Here is a 22,053-nt window from a genome sequence, read left to right as displayed (position 1 = left end):
GAGAAAAAAAATTCACTGGCATTTTTTTACAGAGGAAAACATTTCTAATAAAAAAAAATTATAATATATATATATATATGTAAATTAATAATAATTATGAATTATGAGTGAATTTGTGTTTCACGTGTTGTCATAGAGAAACCTCCACTGGTATGCGTGTATGGACTATGTATATATACAGAGCAATGCTATAGATAGACATCATGTATGAATATAGGTAGGTGTGTATGTATGTACATGTGCAGGTATGTGTATAGTGTATGTAATGCATGCATGTATGTAAATGTAAAAAAATAAAACTAAACGTAAGTCTTCAGGGTAGGGCCCGACAAGTAGTGCTTCTCTCTAGCCCTTTTCGGACAATTGGACAATGCTGCAATAGCAGCTGGTAAAACTTTATGTAATGACCATTGTTACGTGTCCAATATCCAATTTTTTTTTTTACTGAACTGAGGGATCCCAGTTGCCCCTCCCTTTCAACCCTAGGGAACAACTTGTCCAAAACACAGCTGCGAGTAGTTAAGAGTACCTACAAACATACAAGGAGACCATACTAAATACAATTGACCCTATTCACACGGCAGTCATTTTGCTCTTATGGCATGCTCAGGTTGGGTTCCTTTCCACCCTGTTCCCATCTTGGGGCGGAAAGGAACCCAAGAGGAAACAGGGTGGAAAGGAACTTGACACGAGCATGACATCATTTGAGCAAAATGGCCACCGCGTGAATATGGTCAATTCAACCTCATTTGAAATTGTAAATAGCATTAAGCTATATATATTTCTACAGTAAGCAGGGTGAGAGAGGAGAGAAATGAAAGGGAGTTCTAAGACGGTTTAAGCATTTGTATGTTTATTTAGAAGAAATCAAGTACAAAACAGTGGCATTTTCTTCTGGAGAAATAAGGCCAAAAGTGAACAAAAAAGGTATTTCAATGCTTCTTTCTTTCTTTTTTCTTTTTTCATGTGAACGACACCTGGATTCAGTTCGTTTCCGCAGCTCGTCTTTTGAGGCACAAGCAGTCTAATATAGCAATTAAATAACATTGGAATATCAAACCCAAACATATATCACTTAGAATCAACTTGTGTCAAACAGGAAGATTCCAAGATAATCCCTTAGTTCCACTGCGGTATACACAGAGACCGGTATACAGACTCTGTTCAAACCGTTAGTACGGTGACAGGGGTCGTTCCCACGCTGTACCGGTAGAGAGTATTTTCATTTCAAATGACCGATGTGTTCCTGCACTTATTATACCTCTGACGAATCATGGAAAAAGTTCAACTTTGAAAAGAAAAGAAAACAAACCGCATGGTTAGAGGATAATGAATATCCATGCTACATGAGTACATTGTTCTTAATAATAAAAAAAAATCTATGATCACTACGCGCGGCGTAATGATTTGTCTTGTAAGATATCAAAGTAAAAAATAAAAAGGAAAGACAGGGTAGTGTATATAGTAATTCTTAGAAACAGTGTAGAATATTAAATGCAAAGTACACAAGTATACCTTTCTCAGAAGGACAGTTGAGAAGTGACTTAAAAAAAGAAAAAATCTCATTGTACAATACCATTTCTCATCAGTGTCGACACATTAGGTTATGCTACGTTACGTAAATAGATCATTTCAGACGGGTGCTACAACTGACTTTAAACGAAACGCAACTGCATAACGACTCTCTAAGGACTAACTGGTACTCCCCCCGGATCTTCTCCTTGACTCACACCGTAGCTTCGCCTAGATTTAGGCGTGAACCCACACCCCCTGCCCACGAAACTCAACCACAAACAATATTGACCAAAGCTAGGCGGTGATGGTGGAATGTTCGTGCCGGTCTACTGGTGATTATTATTATATTTTTTTTAAAGGGTCACTGCATGCACATCAAAATCCCCCCCTTGTACGATCAGAGAAAGAAATCGACCACTTTCGCAAAAATGGAGGAATGTAGACATCCTCGTTTATCCTCGAGAAGGAAAACGAAACAAAGTTAGTCGAAATGCGATGGCGGAACCCAGAAATCAGGCCGAAGGTTAGCGTGAAGAAAAACGTTATGTTTAGAATAAATAAAGCCATTACCGACAGCATTGTTAAGTCAATTCCCAGAAGACAGGACTGCCCTACAGAGGTTTAATGTTAGCTGTATTCAGTCATGCGTAAAAGCTATAGCATCCTCCATCACAGAATAAGCAATCTAGCCCATTACAATGCATTCAGACAACCTTGCCAGAGGCTGTGATTTAGATGGACATTAGATGGATGCTAATGTATAAGCCTACATATACTAACTAATGAAAACCAGATACAAAAAATATATTGAGTACAACTGTACCAGCAGTGAGTATTTCTAAAACCGTTACTGATAAAAAATAAATTCTGAGGGTAAATAGTATAGAATAAAGGTTTGTAATAGAAACCAGCTATTTGAAACATGCTTCCTAGTTAGAGGAATAGCCTACCATCCTTGATACTAAGCCTACCATCCTTGATACTAGTTTACCAAGTTATCAACCACAGTGAGCACAAAAGGAAACTTAACAACAAAACTAAAACCCTTTTAGTAAATAAAATAGGTATGTCCAGTTCAGAAGAATTAAGAGAACATCGTGAGTAAGAGAGAAGCCTTGGGGACCAGAGGGAGACCAGAGCCTTGATTGCATTATCACCGTGTCAAAGGACAACAGCACACACTCCCAACACATCCAGCTCTGACTGAAGAACGGGTAAATAGCTACCTAAACGGTCACAAACGCAATAGTGCAAATCAGACCTGGCTGTCCTTTTCAAGAAAAAGAAAAAACGTAAAAAAAAGAAAATCAAAAGACTGAAAAGCAGGATGATGATGATGATGATGATGATGATGATGATGTGATAAGGATGAGGGTGTGTGTGTGTGTGTGTGTGTTAGTACGGAGACTGGGGGACCAGATCTATGGCTTGTATATGTTGTTGGGAAAAAGGCAGGCGAATTCTTTGGTTAACAAGGCAGGCGGGGGGAAAAAGGCAGTTTAAGACCGAACAGGGTTTGTGTTCCGAGACAGGCCTCTTATCAATTGATCATTGTTGTTGTGGACTTCTTTCATCGTATAGCAAAATGAAAATGACATGTACAGTTTTCCACAAGACAAGTCAGATCAAGACTGTGTCCATCCAATGGGGTTTTTCGTAGAAATATATACTGTGTGTATATATATATATATATATATATATATATATATATATATATATACATATACACACACACACACACACATACTCTAGGCCAATTTAGAGTACAGGCCTCAGTGTTGAGTCATTGGATAGCAGGTGAGCAGCCTATGTGAGCACCGTACTCATACTAATACATGGCTTGTTTGTCTTACATTGTTCTTCAGCTAAAGGGAAGTCACTGCGGCGGCAAAGGACGACACGGCGGCGGTCAGTCTGCACCCTCGTCAGGAAACACTAAGGAAGTGATGGTGGTTCACTAGTCGGCAGCAGCCGCCCCCTTCTTCCGCTTCACGAGTCGGCCTCTGGGCTCGGGGGCCCGCCCCCCTTGTTGGCCTTGATCTGCAGCCAGGCCTCGCCCAGCGCCTTGGCGAAGTGGTCGTCCACGGAGCCCGTGATGGACACGGAGTTGTCGGAGACGGGCTCCGGCTCCTGGTAGTTCTTCCCGAGGCTGCGGCGGAAGTGCTCCTCGATCACGGGGTCGCACACCGTGTTCGCTGGGGGGGGGGGGGGGGGGGGGGGGGGGGGGGGGGGCAGAGGGGGCGAGCGACGTCAGAGAAGGCGAGCAAAACCCATGCAACCTTGTATTACCAACCAACCCCAAGTACTTTCCTAAGCACAATGTTTCATTTTAAAAGGGCATTTAAAAAGGATACAATTCACTTTTAACACTTTGAGTGCCAGCGACGAGATTTATCGTTAGTTCATGCCGACCGCTGAGTGGCAGCGACGATAAATCTCGCTTTTTTTATTAGCGATTTTTGAATTCATATTTCATCAATCTAGTCTCACGTTAGTGCTGCAAACTCTCTCCGAGTTCCATTGGGAAAATACCGCCCCCTATCGTCCAGCTTCCTCATTTTACTTCTCGGGGCAAGTCACCCGAGAGGATCGAATTCATTGCCGAGCCCCAAAACAGCGTGGAATACATATTTCCAGTACCCAGCGTTGGATCAATAAACACGAAACACGAAACTGATTCACCCAGATCAAAGTGGTTTTGTTAAAAAAAAGGCTTTCGTCTGATCATTTGCGACGTCTCCTGCACATCGTCAACTCTGCCTCTCAAGCTAAAGTGTCGTCAGCTGTTCTCTCTGTTGACGCAGAGAAGGCCTTTGACCGCCTGGAGTGGACCTATCTTTGGGCTGTACTGAAACATATGGGACTAGGTCAAAATCATATAAATATGGTAAAAATAATATTTTCTAATCCATCAGCCAGTGTCATAACCGGAGATATTAGTTCTCCTCCTTTCAAAATCACTCGTGGAAGTAGGCAAGGGGATCCGATCTCTGCAAGCTTGTTTATTTTATCCCTTGAACCTTTAGCCCAAGCTATACGGCAATCAGAAAACATTAAGCCAATCTCTGTAAATTCTACTGATCATCATATTTCGCTTTATGCGGATGACATCTTGTTATATATGGAGAATGTATCTCAGTCTCTCTCAAGCCTCCTGAAATTTTTTGAAAAATTCAGTTCAATTTCAAGTTATAAAATAAACTGGACCAAATCAGCACTAATGTACCTAAGAACCACTCCTAACTCTGTGCTTGACCATGAGATCCCGGTTGTAACCCAATTTAAATATCTTGGTATTGATATATTTCCTTCAATTGAAAAAATTGTGTCCGTAAACTACAATAGAACCATTAGGTCAATCATAAATGATCTCAATCGATGGTGTAATATACCTGTCTCCCTTTCCGGAAGAGTCTCTATTATCAAAATGAACATATTACCTCGAGTAAACTTCTGTAGTTCCATGATTCCTATTGCCCCACCTGTTGCTCATTGGGAAAATTTACATAGAGCAGTCTCAAAATTTATATGGCGAGACAAGCGAGCTCGGGTTAAACTTACTGGAGGTTTAACTGTGCCAAATTTTAAGTTATATTTTCAAGCGTTATCATTTCGTCCTCTGTTGAGTTGGTTTAATTTAAATTCTGAGGCCCCCTGGCTTAATATTGAAAAACATATTGTGGCGCCGATTCGTTTACAAGACATTGTCTTTACAGATATTTCACTAAAGCAATGTAGATTACGTTATGGTCCGATAATAGCGCATGCCGTATCTTTATGGCGCAAATATGAAAAGTTACTTAATTGGGATACTAAGTGGCATGAACAGACTCCCTTATTTCATAACCCGTTTTTGCTTAGCGGAGGCCGCAGTTTTGTAGCTCAATCATGGTCCAACTGTGGCATTCATGTACTTGGCGATGTTATGGAGGACAATGGTCTAAGAACATTCTCAGATCTGAAAGAGTCATATAACTTACCTGGCACCTCCTTTTTTTTATATTTACAGCTCCGCTCGGCTATGCGAGCCTATGGAGTTCCATGGACCAAACCACCTACTCACCCGTTAATTACTTTCTCTAAAAAAACTGCAGGTCTCTCCAAAGGACAAGTCTCTATAATTTATAAAGATCTATCACAAAGATGTACTTCGTTAATACCTGTTATCCAATCGTGGAGCACAGAATTGGGATTAGAACACCATCACTCTATCAATTGGACCAGAGTTTGGGGAAATGTTACTATGGCATCACGAAACCCAAATCATCAGCAGATTCATTTCAATTTTGTCCATAAAACATATTTAACCCCCCAGAAAGCTTATAGAATGAGACGTGCTATTTCACCAAACTGTACACTTTGTTCTCTAAATACTACTGGTACTTTTACACATATGATGTGGGAATGCCCCACAGTTAAAAGTTTCTGGGAACAGATAACTAATTATCTATCTAAAGTATTACAAAAACATATTCCCTGTTGTCCCAAATTACTTCTCCTTAACACTATGGGTGCCGGCCAGAAATCCGGAAAATGACTGGATTGCCAGCGCTATTTGTCTATGGAGAAATTCCCCTTCTTTGCAGGGCTATAACTTTTTAAATTCTATTGCTACATTGCCATTATTAGGGCCCATTCAAAGTCCTATATGTATTGTTCATTGTGTAGCAACGTTAAACTTTTTCATTCACATATTCATAGTAAAGTATGGTCTAATGTATAAGTATGTTTTCATCTCTTTCTGCAGCTTTCTCCAGAACGTGATCTATAGCCCCAAATACATTATATTGATGATGCAATACAGTTTTATGGCAATCAGCGCGATATAAAAAATTCCAACTAGACGTACTTCTAGAAGTTACTACACGTCATCTGATGTTGACCGGATGGGCTAGGGGGCGTTTATAATTCCGTGGGCAGCGTTATACCAATCATCTAATGTGGGTCAAATGTTGATAATAGCAGTTAGTATCGAAGACGGTAATTTTACACGCTAAAACTCACCCCAGTCTCCGCGCGCCGTTGGGCGATCATCGTAGAGTAGAAATTTTACCATTATGGGATGTCGATTTACCCGGTCCATCTCCAGCTTGTATAATGGTATATACGTCCAAATCATGTTGTTTATCGACTTATTGGCAATCGATCGCTATGTAGTGTGTCGAGATCGAGGACCTATATCGAGTGCCCGGAAGTAATACGGCCGACCAGCACAACCTCTACGGCACTTCCTGTTAAGCGATTGCGCCGATCGGCCACCAGATGGCGCTCCTGAACCGCCAGAGAGCTCAGTGGGTCCTCCTGGTGGATCTCAGGCCAGCGGAGGGGAAATATGAATCCGGTCCCAGATTTTTGAAATATTGATATCAAAGACGCTGTAAAGCGTCTTCGGCAACTTGAGCATGGCCGGGAATGACGTGTTTAGGCGTTTTCCGGCAGCCAAAGTGTTTAAGACATAAGACATTTTTATGTTCACCGTTTCAATCCTTACCATTTGCCTTCCTTTGATCGATAGGGGGGCTGGGGGAGCAGCCGTTCATGTGGCAGAGGGAGAGGTTGCAGTTCCGATTGCTTGCAGGGGCACAAGTGATGACAGAGGGACGGTTCTGTGGGAAGATCAACAAATAGGGCGATTATAAGTGGATGCTCCGTGATGATTTATGAACATGACAGTTGACCACGGCCCAGTTGAGAACAGTGAATGATTCACAGCTGGCGGCCTGCACAAATATAACATTGAGAAATGTCCGCACTGGTACTTGAATTTTCACTACCACCATCAGCTAGCTCCTCTAAGCAGCTATGATCTGACCAGAAACTAAATACTAGTCAACTCGTGAAGACTCTGGTGAGCCTAGTAGTGAGAAGCTGAAAGCTTTTATCTCTGCCAAGTACATTTCAACGCAAAACATGTGTAAAATAAGGCTTGGTTTCTCAATTTTTTTTTAAATGTCTTACATTTCAAATGTAATGCAAGTCATTTGAACACTGAAGTAAGTCACAGAAACAAACGTGAGCACAATTAACATGTAAGGAGGGCAGGACAGTGTATGGAAGGCGTGTGCGTGTGCATGCCTGAACGTGCTATTCCGACACTTGCCTTCAGCAGAAAGTTACCTCTTCATCTCTTCCATCGCTCTTTGATGTCTGAAAGGTTTTGATCTAGGTAGGTTTAGCGTGAGCAAGACACAGGCTTGTCAATACTACTACTGCTATATATATATATAATAGTATATATACACTGCTGCACACTTCTATAGCTTGCTTCTTGCTTTTTGTTTACCTTCTTCAACTCGATTGGTTAATGGAGAAGACCTTTTTGTTCACAGTCCCCATATTTCAGGAAGACCAAATGTATTTGGACGGATTACGATCACATTCATACAACGTTTTTAGTTGTGAAGTCAAACCTTCTAGAGGTCAGCAGGGAAACACGCTTGTATATTCCGCGCAGCTTCACGCCAGTCACGCATCAGACAAGCTCCGTCTCGTGTCCGAAGCCAATGCACTGCTTTGTTTTCTCCGTAAATGTGTCATTTTTGTTTGCAAAGAAACCACAGAGGTTTTGTTTCCTGCAAAAAGTACACCTTTTTGCATTTCAATGCAATCTATGCATCATCCACAAATAACATGGCTACGGAGCTGTAAGGTGGTAAGCTGCGGTATTTTCTTGTTAAATGTTCTGGTATCCCTTCCCACTTTATCCAATCAGGAGAGAGAACTCTAGATATTTTTACTTATTTCAAGACATCTTTGCTTACTGCACTGGTCGATTTTCTACTTTCTACACGGACATAATTTGCTTAAAACTAGTTTCTTATTTTTGTCAGACCATGTTTGCAGTGTGGAGTTCTCTCTCCTGATTGGATGAAGTGGGAACGGGATACCAGAACATGTATTGTGTGTTTACTGCAGAGCAGAGGGACTGGGAGACCCATGTTACTGACCAGACACTCTATATCAGTGATGTCTGTTTACTGCAGAGCAGAGGGACTGGGAGACCCATGTTACTGACCAGACACTCTATATCAGTGATGTCTGTTTACTGCAGAGCAGAGGGACTGGGAGACCCATGTTACTGACCAGACACTCTATATCAGTGATGACTGTTTACTGCAGAGCAGAGGGACTGGGAGACCCATGTTACTGACCAGACACTCTATATCAGTGATGGTTGTTTACTGCAGAGCAGAGGGACTGGGAGACCCATGTTACTGACCAGACACTCTATATCAGTGATGGCTGTTTACTGCAGAGCAGAGGGACTGGGAGACCCATGTTACTGACCAGACACTCTATATCAGTGATGACTGTTTACTGCAGAGCAGAGGGACTGGGAGACCCATGTTACTGACCAAAACACTATATCAGTGATGGCTGTTTACTGCAGAGTGGAGGGACTGAGAGACCCATGTTACTGACCAGACACTCTGTATCAGTGATGGCTGTTTACTGCAGAGTGGAGGGACTGGGAGACCCGTGTTACTGACCAGACACTCTATATCAGTGATGGCTGTTTACTGCAGAGTGGAGGGACTGAGAGACCCATGTTACTGACCAGACACTCTGTATCAGTGATGGCTGTTTACTGCAGAGTGGAGGGACTGAGAGACCCATGTTACTGACCAGACACTCTATATCAGTGATGGCTGTTTACTGCAGAGTGGAGGGACTGGGAGACCCATGTTACTGACCAGACACTCTATATCAGTGATGGTTGTTTACTGCAGAGCAGAGGGACTGAGAGACCCGTGTTACTGACCAGACACTCTATATCAGTGATGGCTGTTTACTGCAGAGTGGAGGGACTGAGAGACCCATGTTACTGACCAGACACTCTATATCAGTGATGGCTGTTTACTGCAGAGTGGAGGGACTGGGAGACCCATGTTACTGACCAGACACTCTATATCAGTGATGGTTGTTTACTGCAGAGCAGAGGGACTGGGAGACCCATGTTACTGACCAGACACTCTATATCAGTGATGGCTGTTTACTGCAGAGCAGAGGGACTGGGAGACCCATGTTACTGACCAGACACTCTATATCAGTGATGACTGTTTACTGCAGAGCAGAGGGACTGGGAGACCCATGTTACTGACCAAAACACTATATCAGTGATGGCTGTTTACTGCAGAGTGGAGGGACTGGGAGACCCATGTTACTGACCAGACACTCTATATCAGTAATGACTGTTTACTGCAGAGCAGAGGGACTGGGAGACCCATGTTACTGACCAGACACTCTATATCAGTGACGGCTGTCGGAGTGTATAGCTATTATTATGTAAACCACTTATTTTAACAAACATGAAAATACCACTTTACAGCCCCTTTAACCCTTTCACTGCCACACTACCAAACGGTTAACCCTTTCACTGCGACAATACACAGAAGGTTAACCATTTCACTGCCACACAACAGCAGGTTAACCCTTTCACTGCCACACTACAGAAGGTAGTGTGTCAGTGAAAGGGTTAAATCATAGAAATACATGAATGTTCATCGTTTATTTGATAAACCATCCAGTTGTAAACCGTTAACCCATCTAGACCTGAAACGCCTGCTAATAATGCATTATATAGCCTGCAGTGCATATACTGCACACACAGATGTGTTTCCCGGTTTCAATGGGTTTTAAAGTCTACACACGATAATCTAGAATGAATGCGTTTCCCATTCTCCAAGTCTACACACTCCCACCTCCCCATCACAGGAAGAAGCACCGACCTGCTGACGCTCCATGGGCCCGGCTGTGGCGTGCCTCTCGCCGGCCCCGGGCCCCGTGTCCAGGCTGCTCTTGGTCAGAGCCAGGGGCTGGTCGCCGGCGTAGCCCGGCATGGAGGCGTAGAGGTGGTTCCCATGGAGACCGTTGGAGGAGGTGACACAGTCCGCGGGGCCGAGGCTCCAGTTGTCCCCGCTGGCGGGCCGAACCCTTGTTACAGAGAGAGGTACAGGGGGTGGATTAGCGTGACGCCGTGACCCGACACACACAGACCACCAACTGCTCCGTCTATTCATAGCCCACTTAAATCTGCCCCCGCTTTGATGTCTGGAGAGGAGAGCGTCACTTAATGAGGGTGCGGGGGATTCAAGCGCATGACTTGTTCAAAAGGGCCACGGACACAGTGTTGACTTTAAGCTGGGAACAGGCTACGAGAATATTTAAACCCTTTCACTGCCACACTACAGAAGGTTAACCCTTTAACCGTCGGTAGTGTGATAGTAAAAAGGACCGTCGGTAGTGTGATAGTAAAGGGATAACCTTCTGTAGCGTGGCGGTGAAAGGGTTAACCTGCCGTTGTGTGGCAGTGAAAGGGTTAACATTCTGTGTATTGTCGTAGTGAAAGGGTTAAGATAAGATATTCCTTTATTGATCCCCTTGGGGAAATTCAGGCATCATAGCAGCATGGGGGATGGGGGGGGGGTACAGGTAGTAAAAACAACACAAGCAGTGTAAACAAACAAGTCAATATAATTTACTTATCTAACTAACTGAAATATACAGTATTCACAGTGTCACATAAGGTGCAGTATACATAAGGTAGTGCTATTGTCCTTTTTGGGTTCCTATTAGTTCTAGTTGGATGTCTGTGTCTGGCAGCAGTCCCTGCCCACTGTTATGGAGCCTGATGGCCGCTGGTATGAAGGACTGTCTGAGGCGGTTAGTTGAGTGTTAACCGTTTTTGGTAGTGCAGCAGTGAAAGGGTTAACAACAATGTAAACAAGAGTGATTCCACACACGACCGGCCTCTTCAAAGAGGTTTTAGTCATGATGCTAGTTAATGAGGTAAGAGGCGGGAGTGTCATGCGTCACTCACTCAGCCTCGACATACATTCCTGTCTGTCACTCACACAGCCTTGACATACATTCCTGTCTGTCACTCACTCAGCCTCGACATACATTCCTGTCTCACTCAGCCTTGACATACATTCCTGTCTGTCACTCACACAGCCTCGACATACATTCCTGTCTGTCACTCACACAGCCTTGACATACATTCCTGTCTGTCACTCACAGCCTCGACATACATTCCTGTGACTCACTCACAGCCTCGACATACATTCCTGTCTGTCACTCACACAGCCTCGACATACATTCCTGTCTGTCACTCACAGCCTCGACATACATTCCTGTCTGTCACTCACTCAGCCTCGACATACATTCCTGTCTGTCACTCACTCAGCCTCGACATACATTCCTGTCCGTCACTCACACAGCCTCGACATACATTCCTGTCTGTCACTCACACAGCCTCGACATACATTCCTGTCTGTCACTCACACAGCCTCGACATACATTCCTGTCCGTCACTCACACAGCCTCGACATACATTCCTGTCCGTCACTCACACAGCCTTGACATACATTCCTGTCCGTCACTCACACAGCCTTGACATACATTCCTGTCTGTCACTCACAGCCTCGACATACATTCCTGTCCGTCACTCACACAGCCTTGACATACATTCCTGTCTGTCACTCACAGCCTCGACATACATTCCTGTCTGTCACTCACACAGCCTTGACATACATTCCTGTCTGTCACTCACAGCCTCGACATACATTCCTGTCTGTCACTCACACAGCCTTGACATACATTCCTGTCTGTCACTCACAGCCTCGACATACATTTCACGGAATCGCAGACGGAATCACGGAATTTACCAATAAAAATGGAATCAACTGCAAAACGTGGAATATTGCAGAATTTGGCCTAATCTGGACTGAAATTCCGTTTTTGGGTGGAACGTTTGTTGCAAAGCAAACATGACCGGGGAGGCGGGGACCGCTGCGTGTTACACACAACATGACCGGGGAGGCGGGGACCGCTGCGTGTTACACACAACACAGCAGTCTCCAAGCGTCTGGCTGCTTTGATGTTAACATCGTCAAGAAGCTAAGAAATTCCGCAATAAGCCCTAAATTCAGAGCAGAGCAGTATCCTAATGACTTGTATGCCTCCGGCGATAAGGTGTTTTGCAAATCCTGTCAACATTCCGCAGACTGGACCCGCAAAAACACGACACTATTGTGATTAAATAGCTATGTAACGTTACAGTACATAGGACTATAGATGGAAATGATACAGTAGCTTCTAGCTAAATCTGGTGCACCCATCTATTTGTTTAATGCAAAGGATTGTCATTACACACTGTCCTTTATAAACGAAATAAACTTAAATAGCTATATAATGTTACTTACAGTACATAGGACTATATATGGAAATGATAGCTTCTAGCTAAATCTAGTGCACCCATCCATTTGTTTAATGCAAACGGTTGTCATTACACACTGTCCTTTATAAACGAAATAAACTTAAATAGCTATATAATGTTACTTACAGTACATAGGACTATAGATGGAAATGATAGCTTCTAGCTAAATCTGGTGCACCCATCCATTTGTTTAATGCAAATGATTGTCAATATACACTGTCCTTTATAAACGAAATAAACTAAACTAAAGGGGCTTAAATTATGCATTACTATATTTCATCACAATATAATAGATATAGCTAGGCTACTGACATTGTCATTGTGATAATGTCAGTAGTAGTAGCTGTATCTATTGTTTACACTTGAAATGTGTATTTTTATTTTGTGTGCATTTTTATTTTGTCACAATATTATTTGAAAAATATTGTGTAAAATTGAACTGTATTTCTGAGTTGCAGCACTTAAAAACATTAAATGGACTGTTATATCTCATTCAATTGTGGACATTTATTCATTCCCACTTATTAGACACTATTTCTGATGGTAAAATGAGCATAAAAAGCTAAATACAGAATTCTGAAATATTAAAACAGAAAAACGGAATTTGGGAAAAAGTAAAATGGAATTTGGAAAATAATAAAAACGGATTTCATATGGCTCTACATACATTCCTGTATCATCACATTCCATGATCAAAAGGCAGTTGAAAACATAGTAATCTTCACACAAAAAAAGCATCCATTCATGTTGGTGCAGTGCATTACATAAACATCAAAACAATGCGAGTGCTGGTATTTTCTTTCTACCTTAACACATTGTGCGCCAACAACGAGTATACTTGTTATTGCCCGCCATGCGTTGTGCGGCAACAACGAGGGAACTCGTTTTTGGGATCAATATTTAATTTTTTCGCCATGGCATTCATAATTCATCCTGCCTCCCTCCGGGACGCAGCTGGACCCTGTTCTGATATTGCAACGCCTCAATACCGCCCCCTGGTGGATTTCGGGCGAGTTACACTCCACGCCAAACCGGAAGTGGCGCTCGGTGCATCGAGGGAAATTCCTCCACCAGAGATATATTGTAACGTGGGTCTAGATACACACTCGAGTGCATTGGATCGCTTTCGAAACGCAAGAATCAATATGATTTCGGCGTTTATTGCGTCATACAAACGGAAAATGGATCTAGCAGATCGACATCGAATAATTGGAATTCTTTTCCTCCAGACTCATCGGCGAACGGTAAGAGGAATCTACCGTTATTTTCAGCTCGATTGTTTATTTATTTCACTGCAATCCATCTGATCAACGTATAAACCCATACTAAAAAAAGCCGTTACTGACAATCAAGGAATTATAAACGCCCCCCCCCCCCCCCTTTTCCTTTACGCATGATGAAGCATAATGTATACCGATCATATACATTTGAATTTTTTAATATAGCGTGTATAGGAACAAAACGCCAATCGATAATGTATCATATGCGTCTGGGCTTTTAACTCGCGTTTTAGGAATTACTGCTATACACTCCAAAAACACTTATATTCACGACGGTATTAACACGACAATGTATGAATGGAAAAATATAACGTTCCCACATCCGGAACGATAGATACCCGATGTTGAATGGGCCATAGTAATGTCGATATAGCTATAATATTTAAAAAGTTATAGCCCTGCAAAGAAGGTAAACATCTCCATAGGCTTACAGCGCTGGCAGAGAGGGCACAAAGATGGGCACAATGCCTGGCAGACAATGTGTTAAAGGGATAATCTGTAATGCCATCAAACAGTGACCCCTGGGGCCAAAGAGCCCCGCTTGGTGTCGTGCTTCGCTTACTTCTTTTGTTGAGGTCTGACCTGTGGAGCTTAGTGACTCATTATAGTGCATCGTGTCTCCAGAGCCTGAGGTCTGACCTCTGACCTGTGGAGCTTAGTGACTCATTATAGTGCATTGTGTCTCCAGAGCCTGAGGTCTGACCTGTGGAGCTTAGTGACTCATTATAGTGCATCGTGTCTCCAGAGCCTGAGGTCTGACCTGTGGAGCTTAGTGACTCATTATAGTGCATCGTGTCTCCAGAGCCTGAGGTCTGACCTGTGGAGCTTAGTGACTCATTATAGTGCATCGTGTCTCCAGAGCCTGAGGTCTGACCTGTGGAGCTTAGTGACTCATTACAGTGCATCGTGTCTCCAGAGCCTGAGGTGTGGCCAGCAGCAGCAGCACCTCCCCCAGCCCCTCCCCCCAGCAGCAGCAGCCCCTCCCCCAGCCCCTCCCCCCAGCAGCACCTCCCCTATCTGCACTGAAATCTAATCCACACAAACAAAGAACTGTAAAACAAAGCGCAGTATCATGTTGTCATGTTTTGCCTAGAGGTCGCCATTTGACCACATTACAGATTCCTACCTTTAACTACCACACTACAGAAGGTTAACCCTTTACTATCACACTACAGATGGTAGTGTGATAGTAAAGGGTTGACCTTCTGTAGTGTGGTGGTGAAAGGGTTAACCCTTTGTCATGTGGCAGTGAAAGGGTTAACCATTTGGTAGTGCGGCAGTGAAAGGGTTAAGAAGCGTCAACACCCTGCCTTCTCTGCTACTCTTCAGCTCATCCAGAGGCACAGCCACCGCCTGTGCGCCTAAAAACAAGATATATCTCCGGGTCTATTAGACTTCATTCACATTTGTAAACATGTGAATATATTACAGTCTACACGTGTGATCAATAAGGTATGAGGCGCTTGCCAAGGCCCAACACTATTGAACAGCATGCTGGTGTCTCAGGGACATAAACAACACTTGTAGTAGAGCGTTAAACCCTCCCTTTGAGCACAGGAGTTGGGGTTTCATCATTCCGGGGCCGCGCTGACAGGAAGTTCAATAGGATCTAGTGTAGAACTGGAGGTGGTCATATGCTGCCAAGCCATTCATTATCGACAGTCTGCTGCGTTTGTGAATTTAAAATGATGATATCCGTTGGTACTAATAACAAGGACTGCAGAGCAGGCGTGGCCGGGGAGATTTTCACGTCGAGTGTTCGGCGCACCCATTGCCCAGCAACCGGGTTCAAAACCAAACAGGAAGCCCCAATTTCTGACAAATCACAGACTTACTAGAGACCCATACACCACAACACAGCGACGATGTATAGTATGTATGACAACTAATAAAGTTGCAAAAAATGGAATAGGGACCGCACTCGGGGAAAATCGTTGTTTTTATTTTTATATGCACAAGTTGTATAACGCACAAAACGCTTTCAGCCATCCGGCCTTCTTCAGTGTGGCTGAAAGCATTTTGTGCGTTATATAACGCACAAAATGTTGGACTACGCACCTGTCTGAGCGCAGTGGTTACCCCCTTTTCTACTTAAAATGACAACTAATAAAGAAACTTGAAACTACTATAGAACAGCTGACTTATAACAACAAACACAATACCAGGGTGTTAGCGAGGGCCACTACGACAGACACACCACCTCGGGCGACAGTGGCTCGGGAGGTAGAGCAGTCGTCTGGTAACCCGGAGGTTCCCGGTTCAATTCCCGCTCCTCCCGGGCAGAAGTGTCCTTGAGAAAGACACTTAACCCCCAACTGCTCCCGATGAGCAGGTTGGCACCTTGCACGGTCGCCTCCGCCATCGGTGTGTGAATGTGTGAGTGAATGGGTAAAATGTGAGGAACAAAATTGTAAAGCGCTTTGTATAAAAGCACTATATAAATGCACCATTTACCAATTTTGTACACCAAAACAACTGTCAGCAATATACGTTTATGATCCTTGTTGAACTATATTTGAAACAGCTTACACCTCAAAAGCAACAGGCATTTGAGGTGATGAAATCACTGCGCCTAGGCAGGTTCGGCAAAAAAAAATTCGAGTATATATCTGCTTAGAAAACGAAAATGACTCATTTTCTTTTTTTCTCCACGTGGTAAATACACAGGTCACAACATGTTTACAGGAAAGTTGTATTTGGAGTGTATTTCGTGACTGTTTGGAACTAGGCTACACTGGCACACCTACTTCCAGTGAATCACGGCTAGGCTATGTTCCCTAATCCTAATGCATGCACAGAGAAGAAAAGGGTATGTATCCGCTTGTCTACCTCCAGGGTAGATGGCAAATAAGCTAATTTCCCAAAAAGTTGGCGTGTTCCTTTAAATGTAAGATGGAATCCTTTGTAGTGTTGCTTCTTATTAAAGAAAAAGTTATTTTTGTTTAACATACCACTCGTCAATACGCCTAATCAAATAAATGGTTTAAATCCAAGAATAAACACGGATTACTCCCAACAATAAATCGGTGCTTCTTGACGGTACACTTACAGCTGAGCTGCAAAAAGTCTGCTCATTTTGGTCATGTGGTCATTGTCACAGTCGACGCGGTCATCCATTTGTTCATCGCCATACTTCCTCTTGCCCGGGCAGATGGGAGGAGGCCCGGTCCTCATGCTGGGCATGGCAGTGGGCAGAGAGGGCATCCGGGACTCACCTGTGGGATGGAAGAGAAGATATTCTCTCTAGCAGACTTCAGGTTAAGGCCACCACAGTGTGTGTGGGTGGGGGGGTTGCATTACTGCAAAAGTTTAATATGGTTCAACTTTCTTTTTTCGGCAACCCCTGCGGTAACCACAACCCGAACCACAGTACCCGGCTTCAAATTATTGTGTTTTTCCCCACATTGTCGGATCTAAAGTGAATGCAGCCTGAATCTCATAACACAGTAATAATTACAGATGCTAGAAAACGTTTATGTACTCCTTGATCTACACAATGTACTATACTGAAGTGAAAGGAAAATGCTAGAGATTTTGTTGTGAAATTATACAAATTCAAATGGGCTTAAATATAATTTGCAATTTTTTTTTGTCACCACTGTGAATACCATTGGTTTTCTACTTTATAAATCATACACATTCTTTACAAATACGCTTTTATGTCAAACTGAGGACATAATATAGTATATTTCAATGTTTTTGTCAATAGTAGGGGTGGGAATCACCAGTTTCATCATGATACGATACGATATCGATTCTTTGGACAACGATACGATATTTGCCGATATCACAAAGTCTCTCACGATACAATACGATATGTTTAGATTCAGGTGCCTGCGATCGATATGAGATGATCATATGCCCATTTAACACAATCAGTAACATTTAGATCAACAAAAAAAAGGTAATGAAAATATCATTTGACATTTGTATTTTTGAGCTCTTCCAGACATTTAAAGGAAAATCAATCTATTGTTTTTAATACAAATAGACCTCCTGTTCACTGTAAAGTGCCACGTTTTTATATATTGAGCTTTAAACTTTAAGCTACATTTTTTGGAACTCAAAACTCACAACCTCCCTCTCCCAAACCGTTCCTACAAAGCTAACTAGCATGTCACACATGCTCTGTAAATAACTATGTACAGATACCGAGATGTCACTCCATGTTACCTGCTACCTGTTACTGCACAATGTTGTTTCTTCTTTTGATTCTATTATATGTACCACTGTATTGCACATCGTTGCGGGCAAGACCACCCGCATTTCATTGTATACCTGTATGCCGTGACAATTAAAACTCTTGACTTGACTTGACTTGACTACAACAATTTGTTGATGTTGCATGATCATGTATAGGCCTACATTTATTATGTATTATATTGTTTATGTTTAAATAACATTTAAACATCAAACTCCTCTGACCTCATCTGGTCTTTCCAAAGACGCGCGCACACACACACACACAGAAAGGGAGAATGCTATGCTGTAACATCTACACACACGGAGCTACTGCTGTTGTTCTTGGGCGGATATGAGACTCGCTACAGGATTTTCAAAATAAGAGTATCGATATGAATCGATCTTATTACATCGCATCGATCCGATTCGATTGTTGATAATTACATCGATGTATCGATCTGGATCGATGTATCGTCCCACCCCTAGTCAATAGGTGTAAGTGGGTGTGGCCCAAAACATAATGATATGACCAATCACTGCCATTTGGTATTAGGTCAGGACCTCCTTGTATACCAAATGTAAAAATAAATATCACTTGCATACAGGAACTTAACGTTAGAATATACATCGACATACACAACACGTATGAGATATAAATTATAACGATAGGATTGCATCCCTTATAATTGCACCAGTGGATTACTTTAACATTCCCATACAGTAGTACTAATGTTAGACCCCTGACAGCTTGTCGTCGTGGCTCACAGCCTGCAGCTCACAGTCAGTAGAAGACGTGCGTGTTGAGGGGAAGTCAAGACTAGAGCTGCCGCGATTACCGCATTACCGCGGTATCGCTGTTACATCACGGCCACCGCAGAGTAGGCTGAATACCGCGTCACCGCTGTTTTTTATAATAATAATAATAATTTACCCTCCTCTCGTTGGGCTTGCGGCTCTGCAGATATACCCTACTCGTCTATCGAGGTTCCAAGCGACCCTATTGGGTACCAGAAAAGTCACGTGAAACATTGCAGACCACTGATTGGTCAGAAGAGAGACGCGTCACACGTTTTTACGTCCTGAATGTCAGTTCATCACAACAGCTAATAACGTTAGCTTTAACTCTCCGCCGGAGTGGACTATCATCGCTCTTCAGGAGTACTAAACGAGACATAATGATTTTACTGTCTGCAACGAATGTTATAATAAAAGCCCTTCGTTCTATACACTTGTCTGATTGAAAACTTTATTAACAGACCGCAGAATGGGACAACTCGGCACGCTCTGAGCAAAGAAAGGAACTGAGATATGAATAGAGTATTGCTTGCTATGGTCCGGTAAATACGCTGATGTTATTGAACGCATAACTATATAATGTCAATGCCACAAAACGAATGCCTTTATTATAAAGTAGTAACTTTATAGTAATAATAATAAGAAAGGGTCGGGGGGGTGCCCGCGACACCGAGTGAACTGCGCCTCCGTGTTTCACTTTCAATAACTAATGCGTGCTTGCCGAATCCCAAACAATATTCATGCTGCAAAGTCATCCTCTAAAGATAGACATTTAGACTAGAGGCAGGCTATATGCTATAAAGAGTAGACTACTACTAAAAAAAAAATGCATTCAAACTTTTTTTTTTATTTTTTGTGTGCGTGCGGTAAAAACCGCGGCGGTAGGAAATATTTTGCAAATTTGTGCGATAAGGAAATAATCAATACCGCGGCAGCTCTAGTCAAGACACTTTTTAATTAACGTTAGCTACGTCTTTTTTTACAAAGAAGTTCAAGAGTTGAGGCTAACGTTACTTCAGATACATCACTCGCTGCGGCTTGATAGCTAACGATAGAGGATGAAGAAGAGGAGGAGGAGGATTAAGAAGAGGATGAAGAAGATGATGAAGAGGATGATGAAGAAGGTGATGAAGAGGAGGAAGAAGATGATGATGAAGAAGAGGATGAAGAAGAGGATGAAGAAGAGGATGACGAAGAAGAGGATGAAGAAGAGGATGAGGAAAAAGAAGAGGAGGAATGGCTACCTTCGTAGTGCAGTCTCCCGATGTTGCTGTTCATCTTATCCAGGAACTGGGAGTTCAACAGGTCCATTCTGGTGAAAAGCATTTACCCGGACTGGCTAGTTGCTAACATTTATGTTAGCAAAGATATGACAGCAGCAAGGCGTCCGTCCTGCAGCAGAGAGATGGAGCAGAGATGGAGCAGAGATGGAGCAGAGAGATGGAGCAGAGAGATGGAGCAGAGAGATGGAGCAGAGATGGAGCAGAGAGATGGAGCAGAGAGATGGAGCAGAGATGGAGCAGAGAGATGGAGCAGAGAGGTGGATCAGAGAGATGGAGCAGAGATGGAGCAGAGAGATGGAGCAGAGAGATGGAGAGAGATAATGGAGAGAGATGGAGCAGAGATGATGGAGCAGAGAGATGGAGAGAGAGATGGAGCAGAGAGATGGAGAGAGATGAAGAGAGAGATGGAGCAGAGAGATGGAGCAGAGATGGAGAGAGATAATGGAGAGAGATGGAGCAGAGAGATGATGGAGCAGAGATGGAGAGATGATGGAGAGATGGAGCAGAGATGATGGAGAGAGATGGAGCAGAGAGATGGAGCAGAGATGATGGAGAGAGATGGAGCAGAGAGATGGAGCAGAGAGATAATGGAGAGAGATGGAGCAGAGAGATGATGGAGCAGAGAGATGATGGAGCAGAGAGATGGAGATATGATGGAGAGAGATGGAGCAGAGATGATGGAGAGATGGAGCAGAGAGATGGAACAGAGACGATGGAGCAGAGACGATGGAGCAGAGAGATGGAACAGAGATGATGGAGCAGAGAGATGGAGCAGAGATGATGGAGCAGAGAGATGGAACAGAGATGATGGAGAGAGAGACGGAGCAGAGAGATGGAGCAAGACATGGAGAGAAGTGGGGGAAACAACGAGACATGTTGTTAGCGAGTTGTTTTTGACAAACGTTATAATCCAGCCCAACGTGAACGTGACTAGCTAACAGTTAGCCGAGTAAAGTGGCCACTGACGTTACGCTGATCCTGGACGTTGACTAGGTTAGCAGCTATTTAACAAACTGAGTGATCTGTAAGCAGCTATAGCGTCGGCGACACAACCGGGAATAACAAACACAGAGGCGGGTGTCTGTCAGCCTGAGAGCAGCTAGCAGCACGTTAGCCGACCGTTAGCCGTTAGCATGAACCAACTTTCTAAAAGTTGCTGGGTGGACTGCAAAAAAGGCCACAATACGTTGTTTACGTTGTTGACAACTTACAAGTTTGATCGCTTTCGAAGTCGAGGTTAATATATTCAATCGTCAAAAAAAAGGAGGCGAACAAACTCTTCCAAATGATAGCCTTTTTAACTTTGCTTCACTTCCTCGGCTGTGTGTTAGCTCTCCCGCTAGCCAGCTAGCTCGGTCCTAACAGTTAGCTACACTGTGTTCAGACAAAAGGGACGTGGTGACGTCACGTCTCCCCTGCGCGTCCAGTGACGCACCGACATGCGCGTTCAGCAGAGACAGACAGACAGGAGGACTGCTAGCCCCTTCCGTGACCGTGATGCACCGAGATGTATCCTGAAGGACTGGTTCTGGCCGAACCGTTCGTTATACAAGTATCACAGAGAAATTACAAAGGTGCTCACAATTGCACGAGGGTTTCGGACAGAGAAACGGGATGGTTTGAAAGCTCGGCGTTGCTAATAAACATTTTAAATAATTTGTATAAACTGCTCAAAACGGCATTATTTCCGCTGTTGGGTGATCACAGCGCAGGCGCACCAGGCACCCAACGCCGGAAACAGTGCAGTGTTGAGCAGTTTATAAAAGATATTTAAAATGTT

At 43.3% G+C, this 22,053-nt stretch overlaps 1 protein-coding gene across 2 annotated transcripts; it reads right to left on the bottom strand.

Annotated features, from left to right (window-relative positions):
- Positions 1-842: 842 nt before the first annotated feature.
- LOC311244544 (transcription cofactor vestigial-like protein 4) lies at positions 843-21,630 on the bottom strand. 2 transcript variants are annotated; one of them, XM_084334109.1, is made up of 6 exons: positions 21,485-21,630; positions 20,235-20,382; positions 17,063-17,228; positions 10,245-10,449; positions 7,007-7,121; positions 843-3,710 (listed from the first exon to the last, which is right to left on the bottom strand). In XM_084334109.1, the coding sequence occupies exons 2-6, from the start codon at positions 20,314-20,316 to the stop codon at positions 3,505-3,507; spliced, it is 774 nt and encodes a 257-aa protein (XP_084190235.1). In that variant the 5' UTR covers positions 20,317-20,382; positions 21,485-21,630; the 3' UTR covers positions 843-3,504. The 2 variants fall into 2 exon arrangements, with proteins under 2 accessions (XP_084190235.1, XP_084190236.1); XM_084334110.1 differs by lacking the exon at positions 20,235-20,382.
- Positions 21,631-22,053: the final 423 nt, after the last annotated feature.

Source organism: Notolepis coatsorum, assembly GCF_963971535.1.
Source record: "Notolepis coatsorum genome assembly, chromosome: 17".
Classification (NCBI taxonomy): domain Eukaryota; kingdom Metazoa; phylum Chordata; class Actinopteri; order Aulopiformes; family Paralepididae; genus Notolepis; species Notolepis coatsorum.
Note: the sequence above shows the minus strand (reverse complement) of the source record. Positions and strands in the feature narration are given on the sequence as shown.

Coding starts and splice junctions, on each gene's coding strand:
- LOC311244544 (XM_084334109.1), bottom strand. CDS start 20,316: ATGCTTTTCACCAGAATGGACCTGTTGAACTCCCAGTTCCTGGATAAG. Junction 17,229..20,234: donor CGGGAGACTGCACTACGAAG/GTAGCCATTCCT, acceptor TCCATCCCACAG/GTGAGTCCCGGATGCCCTCT. Junction 10,450..17,062: donor AGACTTTTTGCAGCTCAGCT/GTAAGTGTACCG, acceptor CTCTGTAACAAG/GGTTCGGCCCGCCAGCGGGG.